This window comes from Galeopterus variegatus, unplaced genomic scaffold (assembly GCF_000696425.1).
Source record: "Galeopterus variegatus unplaced genomic scaffold, G_variegatus-3.0.2 Scaffold2330, whole genome shotgun sequence".
NCBI classification, from domain to species: domain Eukaryota; kingdom Metazoa; phylum Chordata; class Mammalia; order Dermoptera; family Cynocephalidae; genus Galeopterus; species Galeopterus variegatus.
In genome coordinates, this window is record NW_007728441.1 from 146,754 (window position 1) to 166,939 (window position 20,186).

At 45.2% G+C, this 20,186-nt stretch overlaps 1 protein-coding gene across 1 annotated transcript in view; it reads left to right on the forward strand.

Annotated features, from left to right (window-relative positions):
* LMCD1 (LIM and cysteine-rich domains 1) overlaps window positions 1-19,551 on the forward strand; it is a 58,827-nt gene extending 39,276 nt beyond the window's left edge. The window contains exons 4-6 of the mRNA XM_008581333.1: window positions 1,482-1,814; window positions 16,892-17,107; window positions 18,879-19,551. Of these exons, the coding sequence (XP_008579555.1) occupies window positions 1,482-1,814; window positions 16,892-17,107; window positions 18,879-19,037 (708 nt within the window). The 3' untranslated portion in view covers window positions 19,038-19,551. The remainder of the gene's footprint in view (window positions 1-1,481; window positions 1,815-16,891; window positions 17,108-18,878) is intronic.
* Window positions 19,552-20,186: the final 635 nt, after the last annotated feature.

The window sequence follows — 20,186 nt, forward strand, 5'->3', positions numbered from 1 at the left end:
TAACATGGTTATATGCTGTGCCATGTGAGAAGGATTGCTTTGAAATACTTAGCTGGTAAGTATAACTACAGTCGCAGATTTAAAAGACAGAAAAGCAAAGGGAAGGGAAAATCAGTATGTGTGGTGTAGATGCCGTAACTTGTTAACTAGGTTTTGTGATCCTAAATTTTACAGCTAAGCAAACTGTGCACAGAGAGGGAATTGTGTGGCTGTTTCCATGCAGCTGGCATGCCTAGAACCAGGATTTTGGTTCAGTATGGGCCAACTCTAGAGCCTTCACTCTCACTACTAGAGTAGAAGAGACATCACCTGTCCTCAAGGAGTGGATGGTCCCATTAGAGGGTTAACTCAAACATAGCAAGTAGCCAGAGCGTATGGTACCACTTGTAAGTATAGGAAAAACTAGAGGGGGTTCTTGTTCAGGGAGGGTAACTCCATGAGCGAAGGTAGGAATTAAGCACATCAATGTGGGACCAGTGAGAAGACAGTCCCCAGTGGTGCACGGGTCGTATGAGCTCAGCCAGCTTGTGCTGTTTCTTTCATTACACTGTAGGAGTTTTATCAACTGGCCACTATCCAGCAAGTGATACTAGCAGCGAGGTTTAAAAGTAGCAACTTTCTTTTGGTAATAGAAGTAAACTTGTAATCATAATTATGACCATTACTTGCAAGTCAGAGAATGAAACAAAATGATTTTCATTCAAATTCTAATGGAAAACTTAGCCTATGAGTAAGTATAGACTCCCTTCTCTTTCCAGTGCCAAAGATGAAAGCTGCAGTAGTCTTTAGGGAATAAGCAATAAAATAGTAATTATTATTAGCAAGTAGAGATCTAGTGAATCAATGAACAGATAGAGCATAAATTAACAGATGCAAACACATGTTCCTTTCTCACATATCAGAATCATTCTCTATCCCACTCTGTGAACATGGGCTATCGCAGTCACAGGAAAAGCAGAACCCACTGACTCATTATAAGTGGGGTGTGCACACACAAAAAGTAACATTCAAGTAAGTGTTAATAAATATAGATAGGAGCTGGTCTGGAAGGATAAACACAAAGTTGTTATCAAGCTTTTACTGTGGCCCAATGAGACATCATTTTTAAAAATGCTTTTTCAATCAAAGTATAGCATGCACACAGCAAGGTGTATGCGTCTTCTGTGTACAGTTTGATGAACTTTGACATAGATCCACTTCCATGCACTATCACCAACATCAAGACACAGAACATTCCTTCATACACAAGGTAGAGATGCGTGTTTTTCCTGTACATTCTTTCTCTCATTTGTGTTTTCTTATTTGTGACAATGGACAGATATTATAATTTGAAAATAAAAGCTACATTAAGTAAAAAAATAAAGACTATGTATCTTTCAGTTGCTGATAATGTTGAAAGATACTGCATTTTGAGTTTTAGATGGATTCTGTCTTGGTTTCTTTGACTGATCACACTGTTTCTTCCTCCCCCTCCTCCCTAGGGCCTGCAGTACATGGAGCTCATCCCCAAGGAGAAGCAGCCAGTGACAGGTACAGAGGGTGCCTATTACCGCCGACGCCAGCTCATGAGACAGCTCCCTATCTATGACCAGGACCCCTCTCGCTGCCGCGGACTTTTGGAGAACGAGTCGAAACTGATGGAAGAATTTGTCAAGCAGTATAAGAGTGAGGCCCTGGGCGTGGGAGAAGTGGCCCTCCCAGGGCAGGGCGGCTTGCCCAAGGAGGAGGGGAAGCCACAGGAAAAGCCAGAGGGCGCAGAGACTGCCCCAACCACCAACGGCAGCCTCAGCGACCCATCAAAGGAAGTGGAATACGTAAGTGTCTCCCATGCCTGGGGAATGGCTGAAACTTGCCAAGCCCAGGGCTGCATGGTCAGGGCCCCTCTGCGGCTTTATTTCCTCATTCTTTCATTCATTCAGCAGATACTTGTTGCCCATTTACTCTGTACCGGGCATTGACCATGGAAAATAATACAGAGCCACTGCCCTTGAGAGGCTCATAATCCAGTGGTGGTCACTCCTGCAGCTGAGGGGAAGGGCTCTAGCCTTGCCAGGAGTGAGGGTAGGGTCACAAAGGAGGTGAGGTGCAGGCTGTCCTGTGATGAATGACTAGGAGCCACACAAGCCTTCAGGCTTTGAGGGGAAGATGTGCATCCCCTTAAAGAGGTGAACGTGTGCAAAACAAAGCCGTAAGAGGGGCCAGCCCGTGGCTCACTTGGGAGAGCGTGGTGCTGACAACACCAAGTCAAGTCAAGGATTAACATCCCCTTACTGGTCATCTTTAAAAAAAAAGCTGTAAATTCCAGACAGGGGGGTGCAGTCAGAGGATTAAAAGAAGTCCCCTATGACTAAAGGTGTGGCATGCTGGGAGAGCACAGAGAGCAGGGGTGAGCCCCAGAGAGTCCCGCCACACATCCACTCCACAATCAAATATTCATTAGCTTGGATTATCTGCCAAGCCCCAGGAAACCAAACAAGCAGAGGACATTGTTCCCGTGTTGGAGAATGCCATGGACTTGGGACTTTATTCTAAGGGCCACGGGCAGAGGTACCACAGGATCCGAGCTGTGCTTTCGAACGTTTCCTCTAGTAGTAGTGGAAGATGTGTTGTCGGGGAGGGAGCCACTGCAGGCCGACCACAGGATCCGAGCTGTGCTTTCGAACGTTTCCTCTAGTAGTAGTGGAAGATGTGTTGTCAGGGAGGGAGCCACTTAGAGAAAACACAAAGGACAAGCCAGCATTTGGGAGAGGAAAGCCTCGTGGATTCATTTGTCTTAAAGTGACCCCTCTCCTCCCCACCGCTGCAGGAGGCAAAAGGAGCAGCTTGAGGCTGGTACCGCGTGGGGCAGATGGTCACCAGCTTTCTGGCCCCCAGGCCCCTTCCACCTTGTGCTCCTCCCCAACCCCCACTCGCCAGTGGCCTCCTTTGCCTCTATTTGGCATTTGGAGATAAAAGTCTAACATATAGGGTCCTCAAGCACAGCCTTGCTAGGAGCAGGCTGATGTCACCTCTGAGCCAGACAATCCAGGGAAGTGCCGGCCCAGAAGACAAGGTGTTACATCCAGAGAGTGCTGGGCTTTGTCTTCTCTGGAGTCACTCCAGCTAGTCACACAAAACTTGTGCCTTCCACCTCCAGTGCCCATCCTGTTAGCACCATCTGAAATTGCCATCTGAGGAACTATGGCCTTACACTGTTTTATTTGAGAGCTCTAAGACGAAAGAACAAAATATATTTTGTTTACTACAGATTTGGCAATGATGTTTAAAAGACCCCTTCCTCAGGAAGAATGCATATCCTAGAGAATGAAAAAAAAATTAGGTCTAGTTGCCATGTTTCATAAACTGGTCTCCCCACCCCACCCCAGTCCTGCCCTCTGTTCATCCTCAAATAGTTAGTTGTCTGTCCTTAAAAGCATAAATGCTGAATGATGCCAAGTTGGAAAGAGACTTCTCTAAGTTGTCATGACATTTCTGAATTGCTATTCCCGAGAGAGATGTGCTGATCTTAGAACATATTTTATCCTGGACTGAGCCCCACATACTTGTTCTGCATGGAACCGGGGCAAAGGCAGCCTGAGACCTGGGTCCTTGCCTACAGTCAACTTTAGGAAGTACTTGTGACACTTTGGAAGCATTCAAGTAACAATACTAGATAGTAAATGGCAAATTCCACAGTCAGAAAATAAGTAGGGAATCTGTAGGAAGCCATTATCGGTTGAGCTGGGCTGGGCTGGCTGTGGAAGACAGACTTCTCTTTCCTTGCCCTGACCACAATTTTAATTCAATAACTAACTGTGTAATTAGTAAGTTAATGTCTGTCACCCCCCCAGATGCTGAGTTCTTGTTCATTTCTATATCTGCAGCAGGTGTCATTGATACAGATAGTAGGCGTTCAGTAAATATGTGATCCATGAGTGACTGAACAAATGAATGAACCGAGGAATGTTTGAACTAAATTGAGCCTTGAAAGATAGGGACAATTTGGGTGGCCATTTTGACCAGGAGGTTGATGTGATTCTGATTCCATATTTATTAAGCACCTGCTGTGTGTCAAGCACTATGTTCACATTTTCAGGGTCTTTCTTTAATTCTTACAGTTGTCTGGTAGGCAATTTTTCAAGATCCCACAGTTTCTTTTTTTTTTTTTTAATTTATGAAGAAATAGAATTTATTCCTTACAGCTTCAGAGGCTAGGAAGTCTGAAGTCCAGGGAACACATGAGGGCCTTGTTGGTGGGTGATGACTCTTTACAGCAATATAGGGTGTCACGTGGTGAAATGGCTGAGAGAAGGAGGGCTAACTTCTCACTCACTCTCCTTCTAAAGCCGTCAGAATCACGCCCATTACCCCATGAATGGATCAACTCATTCACGAGGGTACAGTCTTCACAATCTAATGACCTTTTAAGGGCTCCTCCTTTCAGTTACCACAATAGGATTTCCTACCTGCTTAACACTGTCACAGAGGGGATTAAGTTTCTAATAGATAAAACTTTGGGGGACACATTTACCCATAGCATTCCACCCCTGGCCCCCAAATTTCATGTCTTTCTCATAAGTAAATATATCCATTCCATCCCCAAAGTCTTAACTTGTTTCAGCTCAGAGGTCTAAAGTCTAGTCTGTAAAATGAAACAAGTTGACTACTTCCAAGATACAATGGGAGAACAAGCATAGGGTACATATTCCTATTCAAAAAGGGCCAAAAGAAAGAGGTAACAGGTCCCAAACAAGTCTAAAACCCAGCAGGGCAGGCATCAAATCTCAGTACTGGAGAATAATCTACCTGGACTCCATGTTTGGCACCCTCTGCACACTGGCGTGGTGGTTGGGTCCCTAAGTCCTTGAAGATCCCACCATTTCTAAGGGGCAGAACCTGAACCCAGTACCCTTTCTACTACCTGATGCCAAGTTATAAAACCCTGTTGTTGTTTGTTCCAGGAAGAAAGAAGACTTATTTAATTCCCTGTTTATCTCCTTGAAGCAGGAGAATTACTCCTAATGAAAATAGCTAGATAGCTGACCGGCCATAGACTGTGTGTCCCCAGCACCCCCACCTTTAGGTGCAGCCATGGGCTGCACTCCCTGGACTGCTCTGCTCTACCCCACGAGTGGCCACATTAAGTGGACGTGTGTGCCAGCCATCCTCTGTGTCCAGGCTCCTCTTGTTTCCCATAAAAGGGCAGCATAGAACCGTTACCAGAGCCAGGCGTCAGGCAGAAGCCTGATTTCTGCTCCCCTGGTGCAGGGAGATGAACCTTGCAAGAAGTGGCCAGGGCGTTTGACTTGAGAACGCAGGTGTAGGGAGGAAATTGTAGGACTCAGCCTGACACCCCAAAACTGCACAGAGATTTATGAAAAAAAAAGTGGGGACTAACAGAGAGACATGTGAAACTTATTGAAAGTTTGGCTGCTTATCATAATAGTGATAATTACAATTGTTGTTAGTGCCACAACTCAGTGGGCATTGCTTTGATCCAAGGATCATGTTATGCGCGATCGTATCTTATTTGAAACTGACAACCACTCAACGATGTAAAGAGGTTGTGCCACCCCAGAGTCTCAGAACTGGGATTCGAACAATGTCTTCCAGACTCTGAGTCCATGTTCTTTCCTGTTTCCCAAAGCTTACTTCTGGGAGAGCTAGCTGATGGCCGATGTTATGCCATAAAAGGCTCATGTGGCCATGTGAGTTTGGGAGACATCAGAGGTACATGGCGGGATAAATTCTGTTTGTGGGACACTGTGGGCTACATTTTGTGACCCTCCCGCAAAGAGTTTCAGGATGGCAGGACTTCTCAGAGCCTTCACTGGGCTGATACTGTGGTTCTTAAAAAAGGATCACCTGAAAGGCTTGCTAAAGTCCAGAAATCTGGGTTGCAACCCCAGAGTTCTTTTCCTAGTAGGTGCAGGGTGGGGCCTGAGAGTTTGCATTTCTACCAAGTCCCCAGGTGATGCTGATGCTGGTGTGGGCCCACTTTGAGGACCACTGCTGAAGAGTGTTAAAAACCGCCTTATATGTCAGCTCTGCAAAAATGATATCGCAAATATGATATATGATGAAAGTCCGTTCTTTGGTCCTTCTTTCCTTCCTTCCTTCCTTCCTTCCTTCCTTCCTTCCTTCCTTCCTTTCTTCCTTCCTTCCTTCCTTCCTTCTTTCCTTTGTTACCCCAAGCGAGCCCACCTTTGAGAAGGCTGGACATTGTTCATGGCAAATTCTCGAAACACAGATACAGAATCTAAAACACCACTTTATATCCCACCCCGACCACCCCTGTCCATGACAACACTAAATCTTAGCAATCTGAGGCCCCTGGGCTCCCATTTTATTCTGCACTCAGCCTTGAGCTCACTCAGCCTTGTCTGCCTGTTACAGTGATGTCCTTTCTCTGAGGCCTCGGGAGGGGCTGCCAAGTCCTCCCACCAACCCTCCACCAAACTGCCCCCAGGGAAAGTATTGTCCACACCAGAGGAGCGTCACTGCCAAAAGCCTTTTCCAAATTGCCCCTGTGGAATTTCTGCCAAGGGAACATGTTTTGAGTGAACCCAGATAACAGCAGGCCAGCCAGGTGGCGGGACACAATGCCATCTGAGTCCAACCAGTCCAAGTGACTGGGGCTGTCCATCTGTGCCAACTTGAATACAGTTAGCAGATCTGCAGCCCATCCCCAGCTTTCAAACCCCGCCCTTTAGATAGGTCCCACTGACAGGACAGGACGACCTAAAATTAGCCGTGGCACATCTGTCTACTTGAGAAATGGACCCAAGAGTATAGCTGCCCACGCCTTCCTCAGAGCAGTGCTCCAAAAGTGGCATTATTCCATTGAGGTTAGGAGAGGCAGGCACCGGGGACGTGCCCTCAGCCACCAACTCTTCAGAGTAATTCCTCCTCATGAGGAAATGCCAGGGCAGAAAAATCCCATCCCAGTTACCAACTTGCATGCTGGCTGTCACTCAATAAAAAGCATGGGCTTTAAGTCAGTGAGGGCAATTAAAACCTGAAAATATTTAGCCTCCCTCACTTGTCCCACTGTCTATGTGTGGACGGGGGAGAGGGAAGTGAGCTGAAAACGGGGGCGGTGTAGGGGGGAGGCAGGAGAGGCAACTGTTACTGCACGGCGGGTGCTGTGCAAGGTCTCAATCTCTTCAAAGCGTTGTAACAACCAGGGAGAGAGGTTGAGGTTGTTAGACCCATTTCACAGATAAGGAAATTGAGGCACAGCAAGGTGAATGGGCATGCTGATGAGGGGTGGGGCTCTTTCAATCCTGGGGCTTTCTGTTTCCCTGGTGCTGTGGAGTCTGAGCCGTCTGGAGGCAGAGCCCAGGCAGGGTGGGGTCAACAGAGCAAGGGGCATGTATGTGAGTGTTAGTATTTGCTGGGGTGAGCAGCAGGGTTTACAGTAACTCACAGCCCAGCCCACTGAAGAATTTGGGGGCCTCTGATCTGTGTGCCAAGAACAAGGGAAAGACTTCCCTGCCTCACCCCACTTCCATCTGCTGTGGGTCTTGCAAATATGAAAACTTCCATGGCCTGGGAGCTGCTGACTCCAGCAACCTAGACCATTCTACACGAGTCTAGTCAGAGTCCCTTAACTGCTCTGCAAGCCCTCTGCTCCCCATCTCTCCCACCTAGGTGGAAATTTAGGGGTGCCTGCCCATCAAAAATAGTTTTATCTTTTTATTAGTAACTTTAGTTTTATACAATTTTCTTTTCTATTGTAGGTTAAGTAATAATAATGAGGAGGTGGAGGAAGATAATAATGATGATGTCAACATCTGCCATCCATTCACTACCTAGGTCACACTAGGACCTGTGCCAGAGAGATGGCATTTCTCTAATTTAATCCTAAGAATTTTTCTACAAAGTATGTTATGTCCCTTTTTACAGACAAGGAAATTAAGATTTGATGTTAGAAAAGGTAAACAGTGTTTTCAGGCTTTAGGTCACAACCCATCAGTAGATAGTGCATCAATTTAGTGAACCACAACCAGAAGTTTTTTCAAAAAATTGAAAAAAAAAAAAAAAAGAGAGAGAGGGAGGGTGTTTTGGGGGGGTAAATATTTTTTCTGGGAAACTTTTGTTTCAGGGATGTGTGTGTGTTTGTGTGTGTCTGTGTATTGGATCTGGACATAAAATGTATTTCTCACTGTGGATCACAGACAAAAACAAAAATTTCAAAAAACATAAAGTTGATGAAATTGTCTAGTCACCTACCTGCTAAGTGTGCTAAGTGGTTAAGCCAGAACTAGAACAGACTCCAGATTATAACATCTCCCATCTCCAGAGCATCGAGCAGCTCTGGGCACCATGTGCGGCCATTGCAATGGAGATGAGACAGTTAAGACTTCTCTCTACTTAGCTGTGGCCCAGGCAGCATCCTTAGGCAGGGAGCTAGTCCCTGAGCCCATGCATGTCAAAGCTGTATTTGAGAACACCCCAGACTGATGTTCTCTCTCACAAGGGTAGCATTTATGAGGCTTTCTGGCTCTATCTCCCCACTTTACTACATCCTGGGTGAGGGGGATTCAGTTGGGAATGTATAACATTTTACCTGGGTTGGCAGATAGCCCATAATCAATAACCTGCCCCACAAAGAAGCATAAGGCGAAAGAGTTGGTTCACAGTAGTGACCACCACAGGTAAAGCATTTCCTACAAACTAGGGCCTGCTACATGTTACAGATGAGGAAACTGAGGCTCAGAGAGATGGACAGTTTATCCAAGGGGTATGCCAGTGATGAAGCTATGGTACAAACCACATTCCGAAGCTCATGACCCCAACCATTACACACCCAGTCTGCTCATTCTGCCCCTTGAGGAGCCTTGGGAAGACAACAGTGTGAGGGATCAGAACTTAAGAGAGCTAAGCATGCCAGAAATGAGGTTAGGCCAGAAAAGCAAAGAAAAAAAATCTGGGAGCCGTGAGGTTGCAAAGCAAAGATGGCGAATGAACACCATAAGAGGAGATGAGGAGATGCTGTTTATAAATAAATTGTTGAGCGTTTGTGTTGGAAAAAACCCAGCGCCTGAATTCAAGGCCCTTGTGTTAATATTTACTGTATTGTAATAGTGAGATTTTCACAAGGCTCTCTGGGTTTAGACTGGGTAGGCCTTTGGATAGGAGCCTTCCAGAAGAAAACAGCTCCATCAGGACAGAACTTCTGGAAAGCCTGAGGGAGAGATTGTTGCTGGCGTAGAAGGTTCTCTGCATCTGCTGATCCCCATCTGAAAGCCAACAGAGCTCAGTCCTTAGAGAACGTTCTTCAGCCATGTAACCCTTGGCCATTGTCCTGAATCTGCTGTTTCTGGAAAGCCTGAGGGAGAGATTGTTGCTGGCGTAGAAGGTTCTCTGCATCTGCTGATCCCTATCTGAAAGCCAACAGAGCTCAGTCCTTAGAGAACGTTCTTCAGCCATGTAACCCTTGGCCATTGTCCTGAATCTGCTGTTGTCTGAAACACCTTGTGTTTTGGTTACTTCCATTTCAGAAGCTTTAATAACTCTGTGTGTCCACATTTAATGTTCCCGTTACCTAATGCCGCATATCAAACCATCCCAAGGCATAGTGGCTTAAACCAGTAATGTCTACTTTGCTCCCACGTCAGTAGTTTGGGCAGGGCTCAGTGGGGACAGCTTGTCTCTGTCCACTCAGCATTACTTGGAGGAGCTCGCAGCTGCGGGCTGGAGTGGTCTGAAGCTCGTTCACACATATGTTTGGCCTGGATGCTGGGAAGACACACATCACTGGGGCTGGACCAGCAGGGCCTCCTCGGCGCTCTCCCCCCATCTCTGTGTGGTTTCTCCACATGGTCGCCCTAGCATGGAAGCTTCAGGATACTGGGACTTCTTTTCTGTGAGCTCGGGCCTCCTAAGATGTGTGTACGAGAGAGAGTGCCTGGCAGAAACTGGTACTGCCTTTATGGTGTCCTCAGAGTCATATAACCTTGCTGCTGCCACATTCTGTTCTGTAGAACTGAGTCACCAAGGTGAGACCATATTAAAGGAAAGAGAATTAAAGTCCATGTTGGTTAGAAGAGAACCCAAGAATTTGCCAACATCATTTCAACACACCACAACTCAGGGAACCCCACAACCCTGCAGGGTCTTAGCTTTTGAGGCAGCTGAATCTAAAATGTTCCTCAGCTTTCACAAAGCTAGTGTTTACCAACTGCAGAAGCCCCAAGGACAGAATATTCAAGATCTTTAGCTTTGACCCTTTTAATTAAGAATCTCGCACCATTGATAGGAACAGGGTAAAACTTTCACTAGTACAGGAGAAGCTTCACATTTATTCTACCTCTGAAAATTTTGCTCTATATCTCCTTTCCCCAGGGTGGAATAACAAGGTCATATGGCAAATGTTGTATATTCTCATGAGCAAGCTCTGATTTGGGGTAGTTGTGAGTATGAACAAGAACTGGCTGATGTGCTAATGATCAATTACTCTCCTCTATGACTTTTACCAGAGTCCCAGAGAACCTCTACTTGGCCATGCTATCTCCTTATCAGGGGAAGTAGCCTGAGAAGGACCACATTGGGCTTTCTTAAAAATAGTCTAGAATTTAAACATTCCAGGAATTCAAATTGGCCTTTGTTGTAACAACCAAATTGGTGATATCATTTTTACTAAGCTTATAAATAAGGTCATTTTTCAACGCTCTCTGACAGTGGTTCTCAAAGTCTGGCCCCCTGACCACAGCAGCATCCCCTGGGACCTTGCAAATTCTTGCACTCCACTCTAGACCTACAGAATCAGATGCTCTGGGGGAGAGGAGCATGGATCTGTTTTAACAAGCCCCCTAGGGAATTCTGAGTCAGGCTCAAGCCTGAGAACCACTGTCCTAGAGGGGCTGGGATTAAAGAAGGAGAGGAGCAGGCTCTCCAAGCTGGGGGACTGAGCATGGCTAGGTCTGGGCTAGTGGCAGACCATAAATAAACTCACACAACTTGATTTTCTGGCCTTGCACAGATGGAGAAAACTGATATGAGAAAAAAACAAAGCTCATCAGTGGAAGGAATGACCTCCTGCTAGTTTACATGCTTGTGATATCGTGAGGAAAAAGCCCAGGCCTCCAAACCTGCCTTCAAAGTGTGTGTTGTCTTGGGAAAGTGAACTAACCCCTCTGAGTCTTAGGTTTCTAGTCTATGAGGAGGGTTGAAGTAAGGATAACAGAAGATTTTAGCCAATCATTACTGAGCCCTTATAAAGTTCAATAATTCCATCATCTCATTTAATCCATGCAAGAACCCTATGATGTTTCACTGCCCCAGTCCGAGGCACAGAGAGGTTAGGTCACTTGCCCTAGGTCACACAGCTAAGAACCCAGGCAGCCTGACACGAGATCTCCCCTCTCAACCATCCATTGCAATGTAGAAATTGTAAACCTCAGCACCAAGGATTGTGGTGGGGGATTTAGCTTGTGCGGAGAAAGAGAGGGCCAGAATCATATGACCCAAGCAGGCCGGGCATTCTGACTCTTGGTTGCCAGCTTGTCTCTGACAGCTGAGGGACCACCAGGCTGACAGACCCAGGACAACCTCAGATGTGTCACTCTTTGAGACGACTGGGAAAAAGGCACAAAGAGTAGCTGAGGGGCAAGAAGAGAAAATTGGTTCCTGACACATGTTGACAGGGCTCATTACCCAGACATCTTGTTTTCATAAAATAACAGTGACACTATTTACTTAAAAGGGCTGGCTACTGGTAGTAATGGGGCAAGAGCCAGGACACTAGAGAGAAGAGAGAGAGAAGAGACGCTCCTCAGAGGGGCTTGACAGAGCACCTTCAGTAGGATGAGAAGGTTGAGACCAAGCTCTGTGAACACGAATTTCTCTCTCTCCCTTCCCCCACACTGTTGCCGCAGGAGTTATCTCCCTACAGTGCAAATCAGAACATCACACTCCTCGCCTCAAGAACCAGCAATGGCTCCCCATTGCCTCCAGAGTGAAGTCCCAACCCATATCCTGGGTTCAAAGCCATCATGATCACCCCAAACTGCCTTTCTGACCTTATATCCCTCTACTTCCTTCTATGCATCACGAGAGTGCCTGCCAATGCTCCCCGGACAGATCCAGGTGCATTTATATCCCTCTCCCTTTCCCTACTTCCATGATAATTCACATCTGGAAGTTTGGAGTTGGGAGCCCCACTGCTATATCATGGTGAAACCCAACTGGGTGTAGTTTGGTAGACTGTTGACAGAGTAAAGCTCTCTGTATAGAAGGAAAATGGATGGAAATTTTTTTCCATGAAACTTAGAAGCCAGCCAGACAGAAAACTCAAACAGCCCTTGCCAAAAAGTTTATAATTCCCAGCTATGCTGAAGAGATGGTGAAAATAAGTGGATGCTGATTCATCACTTATTTTGGGTTTAGACCCTCTGATGAGTTCCAGGCCAGCTGGGACTCAGTCATGTGGAGAGAAACAGGGTTTTCATTTTGGTGAAGGACTCGCCCCTTTCATTCTTGTGGACATAACTAAAACCACAAATCTACCGTGTTCTAAGAAACATTATTAGTCATGATCTAGTTCAAGATCTATCCAACTAACCAAACACATTCCTTATCTAGACATTCATTCAATGACTGCGGTGCTTAGGGACTGCTATCAGTACATGGACATTCTGTATCATTCAGTTTTCTTTCCCTAATTTTCATCATTTTAATTTTTATTTCCTCTTTGAAATACAGGAGTATATTAAGTATAAAATTAAAGTATGTAAGTTAAGAATAGTAAGGGTTTAGACTCTTAATATATGCCTTCCCATCTTTATGTGGCAAAACAAGAAATATTTCTATTTTGGCCGACATGTAGTTGATACTCAGTAAGTTAAAATTACCATCAAAAGTCAGGGTTAGAAATCATTTTGTGTAGAGGGCCAGGTAGTAAATAGTTTAGTCGTTGTGAGCCAAGAGCCAAAATCGATGATGTCATATAGGCGTTTTATGTAACAAGAGAGAAAACAAATTTCCATGAGATTTTTACTGATGAAAATCAAAACAGAATAATAATTAAGCACAGTTGGGGGTTTTTTGTTTTTGTTTTTGTTTTTGTTTTTTAATAGAGGTCTACTAATGAGAAAAATGGAATTCTTTTTGAGGAGAAGACATTTCACTTAGTTGGAGGGCAAATGTAAAGTTCATACTTAGCTTGTGGGTTATGCAAGAAAAGACAGTGTTTTTGGCTACAGGCAATACTTTATTAACGTCAAATCTAAAGGCCACACGATGTAATAGAAAGAACTTTGGCCTTGGAGTCAGGCTTGGCCCATGACGTCCTAGCTTTGCCTCCTACCAGCTGTGTGTTATTGAGCAAATCACTGAATCTCTCTGAAGCCCAGTATTGCCATCCGTAGGAGTGAAAAGTAAAGATTTCCCTAATAAAGAAATAGCTCCAGAAGGAGAAATAACTCTCAGGGGTTTCTGTAAGGGGCATTAGTAAGGTGTGCAAAGTCCAGAGCACAGTGCTGAATGCAGACATGCCCTAAGGACATGACAGTCACTGTCATCACCATCATAGGGCTTTGAGTATCAGGGGAGGATGTCACAATGGCTCAAAAAATTTGTAGATTGAGAATGTCAAGTTCCCATCTTTAGAGGATGAGAATAATTTATGTGTGATGGTTGAGTACCTGAATAAATGAATGAACATTTAGCAACTCTCTCTGCTCTTGAGGAGTAGGCAGAAAAGAGAAATCTGACCTCCCACGGTCCAGTGCTTCCAGGCACTCTCACCCTCCCCATGAAGTCTTTATCAGAACCAAAGCTAAGGAACAACATGAATTAACATGAACCTTGTCATGGTTCCCGAGCCAGCCAGTGGAAATGTCACTCGTAGTAACAGGCAGATAAAAGAGTCCCAGATGGAAAGAAGACCAGAGGCAGCCAGAGTCTGGTTGCATTAACTACTGAGAGGCCCCCTGGGCTGTTCTCATCTCTGAGCCACTGCTGTTCCTTTGCCACGCCAGAATGCAATCTTTTGGCAGCCCTCCTAGCCCTCAGACAATTCCCTGACTTCAGTCTCCCCACTGTACCCAGCTCAATTCCCATAAAAAACCATGGACTCAAGGGCCAAAGTTTGAATCCCAGCTCTGCTTCTTGGTCGTGCCCCTTAGGCAAGCTATTTCATCTCATTGAGCCTCACTTTCCTTATCTGTAAAATGGGTGCATTCCCTATGTATCTGCGCCACCTACCCGGAGGATTGCTATCAGGATCAAGTAGAAATATGGCTCACTCCTAATCCCTCAACTCTCAGAGAGGCCTCTCCTGCTAAAGTGACCCCTGCTCACTCTTCATTCCCTTCTTCTGTTGTTGTCATAGTACTTACACTCTGTGATTAGCTCATCTGTTTACGTATTTCTTTTCTGCCTCCTCCACTCCAACATACACACAGCTCCATTCTCCCTGAGGGCTACATTATCTGTCTGGATCACTGTGGTATCCCCAGCACCTGGCACAGGGCCTGGAATGTAGTAGGTGCTCAGTAAGCATGGATGAGTCTCTGAAAGGCAAGTGTGCCTGAAAACTCCTGAGACCTGTCCACATAACTGTCTCTGGAGTCCAGCTCTCTGCTGCGCTTAGTCCAAACCTGTCTTTGGGGTACAGACAGGTGCCTCATCCTCTACTGTCTTCAGCACTCATCTGTTGTCTACTAGGTAGGAAGTATGAGGTTGTGGTCAGAAGTCTTCAAATATTCATTGCTCATTGACCATGTGCCAGGCACTGGGTATATATGAAGGCAAGCACAATCAGATGTGGCTCCTGCTCCTAGGGTGCTTCCATCTAGTGTGCAGAGAACACGTATGGAACAACCACACAGAGAAAGGTAAAAAGAGATACTAAGGTGAGGTTGATTGCCCCTGGAGGGGGGTCAGAGACGCTTTCTCAGAACAAAAGATCCTTATGTCTGAGATTCGAAGAATGAAAGGGAGTTAACCAGGCAAGCAGGAGTGGGCGGAATGTACCAGCCATTCTGAATAGCAAGTGCAAAGGTCCTGTGGCAGGGTGGAGCAGTCCTTTGTTCGGCAACTATCAATGGGGAATTTTTATGGGCCAGGCACTGTAGGAGGTCTTGGTTCAGAGCAGTGGCAAAGCAACCTCTCCCTGTCCTCTGCAGCTGATCACTTAGTGGGGGAGACAGACATGAATCAAATGATCACACAAATATCCCAAAATAATGTTAGTTAACATTCACTGAGTCCAGACTGTGTGTCAAGCAGTGTTCTTCAAAGTCCTTTAGGGGCATCTGTGAGGTCAAAATCATGCATGGGTTCCAAATAATTTATGTAGAAAGTTCACCCTGCAGGAGGTGAAGCACTCTTTACATGTGGAATGCATAGTGACTTTCTTCCAAAAAGGACAGTGTGGAAAGAGGGAAAAAAGGATCACTTTCTAGTGCAGAAACCTACAAACACTGCCTCTGCCAGGTGGCCGAGGTCAATATCAGCAATGATAAGTCATAGCAACAGTATGTACACCCTTGATAGGGTATGAGAACAGCAATTTGCCTTCGTGATATTCCTCCCAATGTAGTCACGATAATAACATCAGAAAAATTCTGATCAAGGGACATTCTACAAAATACCTGACCAGCACTCCTCAAAACTGCGGAGGTTGCCAGGAACCAGGAAAGTCTGAGAAACTGTCACACAGCTAAGATAGTCACGATAATAACATCAGAAAAATTCTGATCAAGGGACATTCTACAAAATACCTGACCAGTACTCCTCAAAACTGCGGAGGTTGCCAGGAACCAGGAAAGTCTGAGAAACTGTCACACAGCTAAGATGAGCGTAAGGTGACAGATGACTCAAGGCAATGTGGTGTCCTGGATGGGATCCTAGAATAGAAAAAGGACAGTAGGTAAAGTCTAAGAACATCTGAATAAAGTTTGGACTGTAGTTAATGTTAATTTATCAATATCGGTTATTAATGTGACAAATATACCATATTAATGTAAGATGTTAAAAACAGAGGAAACTGAGTGTGGGGTAAATGGGAATTCTTGGTACAATTTTTGCAATTTTTCTGTAAATCTAGAACTATTCAAAAGTCAAAAGCTTATTAAAAAATAATTACACATGAGTAAAAGATCCATTCCAAGTGCAAGGTGGGCCAGCAGGTTTTAATACAGCCAAGTAGGAAAGGTTCATCGATGTGTTTTCAGATTCCACATTGCAGCTAACTTTAAGAAATTGCCACTTGTCAAATTTTGATGTAGTGTCAAAGAACATGGTCATCTGGAAAGGCTTCTCCAGAAGTCTTCTCCCTTCCTCTTCCAACTTTATATCATTGTGAGGCCAGATTTTCTTCATATATTTCACCCAAAACAACATAATGCAAAAAATGAAATGCAGAAGCAGCCGTGAGAATCCAGTTGTCTTAAGTGAGTCATTAAAGAGATTTGCAAAATGTAAAACAATGTATTAAATTTTTCTTCTCACTAAATTTGTTTTGGAAAATATAGTTATTTTTAGTAGCAAAATATTTATTAGCATGTTATAGGCTTATTACTGTCATTTTTAAATGAAATAATAAATCAATATTTAAGTTTTTCTCAGTTTTAATTTCTCTTATGATAAATATCAATAGCTATTACCCATATTTTAAAAAAAACTCTGTGGGGGTCTCAATCATTTCCCAGAGGGGTTCTGAGACCAAACAATTTGAGAATCACTGTGCTAAATAAATAACTTTATTTAGTCCTTACAAACAACCTACTAGGTGGGCAATAGTACTATCCCACTTTGCAGATGACCAAACTGAGGAACAGAGAGGTATATAGTAACTTGCCCAAGGTCACCCAGGAAGTAGAGAGGCCGGAGCTGGGATTCGAACCCATGTCACTACGCTCTTTTCACTACCGTGTATCCTTGGTCTTCCCCACCCTTCCAGGTCTGTGAACTCTGCAAGGGAGTGGCCCCTGCCGACAGCCCCGTGGTCTACGCGGACAGGGCAGGCTACAGCAAGCAGTGGCATCCCACCTGCTTCGTGTGTGTCAAGTGCTCCGAGCCGCTGGTGGACCTCATCTACTTCTGGAAGGACGGCGCGCCCTGGTGTGGCCGCCATTACTGCGAGAGCGTGCGGCCCCGCTGCTCCGGCTGCGACGAGGTGAGGGCCAGAGGGGCTGGATGGGGAGGGGCACCCCCACCGCTGTGGGAAGAACCCAGAGACCGGCGGGAGTGTGCCTTTGTCGATATGTGTTCTACAGACAGGGAACCTGAAGCCAGGCTCTCAGCTTCCACGTTCTCATCCGCAAAATGGGGCTGATACTAGTTCCCAGCCATGGGGTTGTTGGGATGGGTCAGACACAGAGTGCTGTCGAAGCTGGTCCTTAGCACAACGCCTGGCACTTAGTAAGTGCTCAGGAGAACATTATAGGGGTGCACCAGGGGGCAGATTGCCAGCACTCAAACGTGGCTCTGCATCTGTCATCATGGGGTTACCTACACCTGTGCCTCAGTTTTATCACTTATGAAATGGGAATCGGAACAGTACTCATCCCATGGAGTTGCTATAAGGATAAATGAGATAATGCATGAAAATGCTTGGCCCGGGGCCTGACCTAGTAACTAATAATGGTAGCTGCTGTTCGTTTTATGATGATGTAATAGGATGTAATATAACAATATAACACAATCCAATACTATATAATAGTTAGACATGCTATGAAAGGGGTTTGAGCATCTGTCTGATATGGGTTTAGAAGTGAGCAACTCTAAGGTATATTAATGATGTCAATACTAATGATAATAGGGAGTGCTGTTTGCATGCCTTTGATGGCAGGAAACACTACCTTCATCTTTGGCACATATGAAGGCTAGAAATTTCTTCATATTGAGTCAGAATCTGCCTCCTACCACCTTCTGTGTATTGGTGTCCATATGAAGTTAAGACCTGGCAATCCTCTTACCTCATACCTATGTTATCAAATGTCACTAAGAAGGAAAGGGACTGTAGCAGGCCTGCCCCGTCGCCTCGAGAGGACAGCAATATACTCAGAGTATCAATTCTCCCCCATTTATTGAGGGCTTGTGGTGGGTCAGCAGTTGGCTATATACTTTATGTATAACATGCCGTTTATATCTCACAATGATCCTCCAGGGAGAAACTAACATATTTTCTGTTTTACATTTAAGGATAGTGCAACTCAGAAAGGTCAATGACAGTCATCTGCACTGACTTTGTGTCAGTCACTCTTGCAAGCATTTCATGTGCAGCAGCTCAGTTAGCACTCATATAACTCTATGGGATGGGAGTGTTTGTATCGCCATTTTACAGATGTGGAAACTGAGGCACAGGGAGATTAAGTAATTTGCCCAAAGTCACGATGCTGGTAAATATGTAGTGAAAACTCGTACCTGGTTCCTGTTTGACTCCAAAACCAGTATGCTAGTCTTCTCTTTTTGAGCCTCAGGGATTCTTGTCACATGTGTATTCCCAAGTGTCACTTTATTCCAAGCCCGTGACCCTCTATGTTCTTGCTCTTGAAGACTGGCCATTGGCAGCTTATTTGTCATTAAGCTGTCTTCACCAGGGTGTGTAATCCCGTCTCTGAACACAACTGGATGCTGGGTTTGTCCCAGAGAGTATCACAGATGCTAGATAAGTAAAACCTGCCTATGGCAGAGGGTTTTTGTTTTTTGTTTTTTGTTTTTTGTTTTTTGTTTTTTCCTACCTAAGGAGCTAAGATGTAACCGTGACCCTTGCCAAATGCTGTACTTACTACCTCAGATTTATGTCACGCTTCTCCACTGAGGCATTTAAAGGACAAAATAAGAATGGGATGGGATGAACCACAATCCTTTAACTTGTCCTAGGTGCTCTGTCTCTGTGTAGGGATGGAGCCTGAGTTATGCATTTCTTCTACTCTCTTCCTTAGATAATATTCTCAGAGGAGTACCAGCGTGTGGAAGACCTGGCCTGGCACCGAAAGCACTTTGTCTGTGAGGGCTGCGAGCAGCTGCTGAGTGGCCGGGCATACATCATCACCAAGGGTCAGCTCCTGTGCCCCACCTGCAGCAAGTCCAAACGCTCCTGAAGGGCTGCCCACTCACAGCCACAATCCACAGGATCCCACCAGGAAGGAGAGCCAGGTGTGCTAAGGCCATCCTGAGGGTCTGACGCGACAGCCAGCAGGCAACATAAACAGTGATTTTTTTTTTCCAGTGGGAATATATACATATATATATATTCTAGGTTGGGTGGTGGTAGATCCTTGAGGGACAGTAGTTGCAAAACCAGAAATGTTCTAAGAAGTCTTAGGGTGGAGTTATTCTTGCTTTTGTTGTTGTTTCCCAGCTACAACCAACGAAGGACACAAATGGCATCCTTCAAGGGGCTCTAGAAGGAATTTTCCAGAATGCAATTCCGAGTGATCGAATCACATAGCAGTAGAATGTGCATGCTTTTGCGTGGACAGGGGAGCTCCTCCAGGAGCAGGCTGGGTCCCAGCTTTCACTTGTGGCCTCTTTTTCAAATGGAATTTGAATTTCAAATAAACAACTTTTTTGGCATGATAAACATATCAATAAAAGTTTTGTGAGTTCCACATACACCCTTCTCTAATTATTTACACAATGACAGCGACTTTGCCATTCATTTAGCCCCATGAGCCTGAATGCTGCTGACAACAGAAAATACTGTAAATGCTAATGAGCCTCTTCACTGATGTGTCTCATCAGACTTCCACTGGAAGTATAGGTCCTTGGGGCAGAATCCCCCCATCCCTCCTCCCTGTTCCAGAGACTCCCAGGCCACTGATGGAAACATGTGTGTCTCATTTTGTGGTAAACCAAAATGTGGCCCCCTGGGAACTGATGAGCTACTCTTTAGCCAGGGGCCCACCCCAGCTGTCCTCAGAGCCCAGGCAGGTAATGAACAAACTCTCTGGGCGTAAGACCAGGTGGAGTGCTGAGGAGTGGCCCCTACGCTCAACCAATGAGTGCCACATGGGACATAGTGACCATTTTGGGCAGATCTTTAAAACTAGGGGATTTTTATGAGAAATCTCTCCGTTTTTAAATGTTGTCCACTGAACACTGAATGAACCAAATAGAATAGATCTTTGGGCCAGATTTGATCTCCCTTTTATGGCTCTAATCATTTTCAGCCCTCAAATTAATTTCCTTCCCACAATTTCAAAGTAAAAACGTATCTTCTACTGGGGATGTGAGGATGAAAAGACACA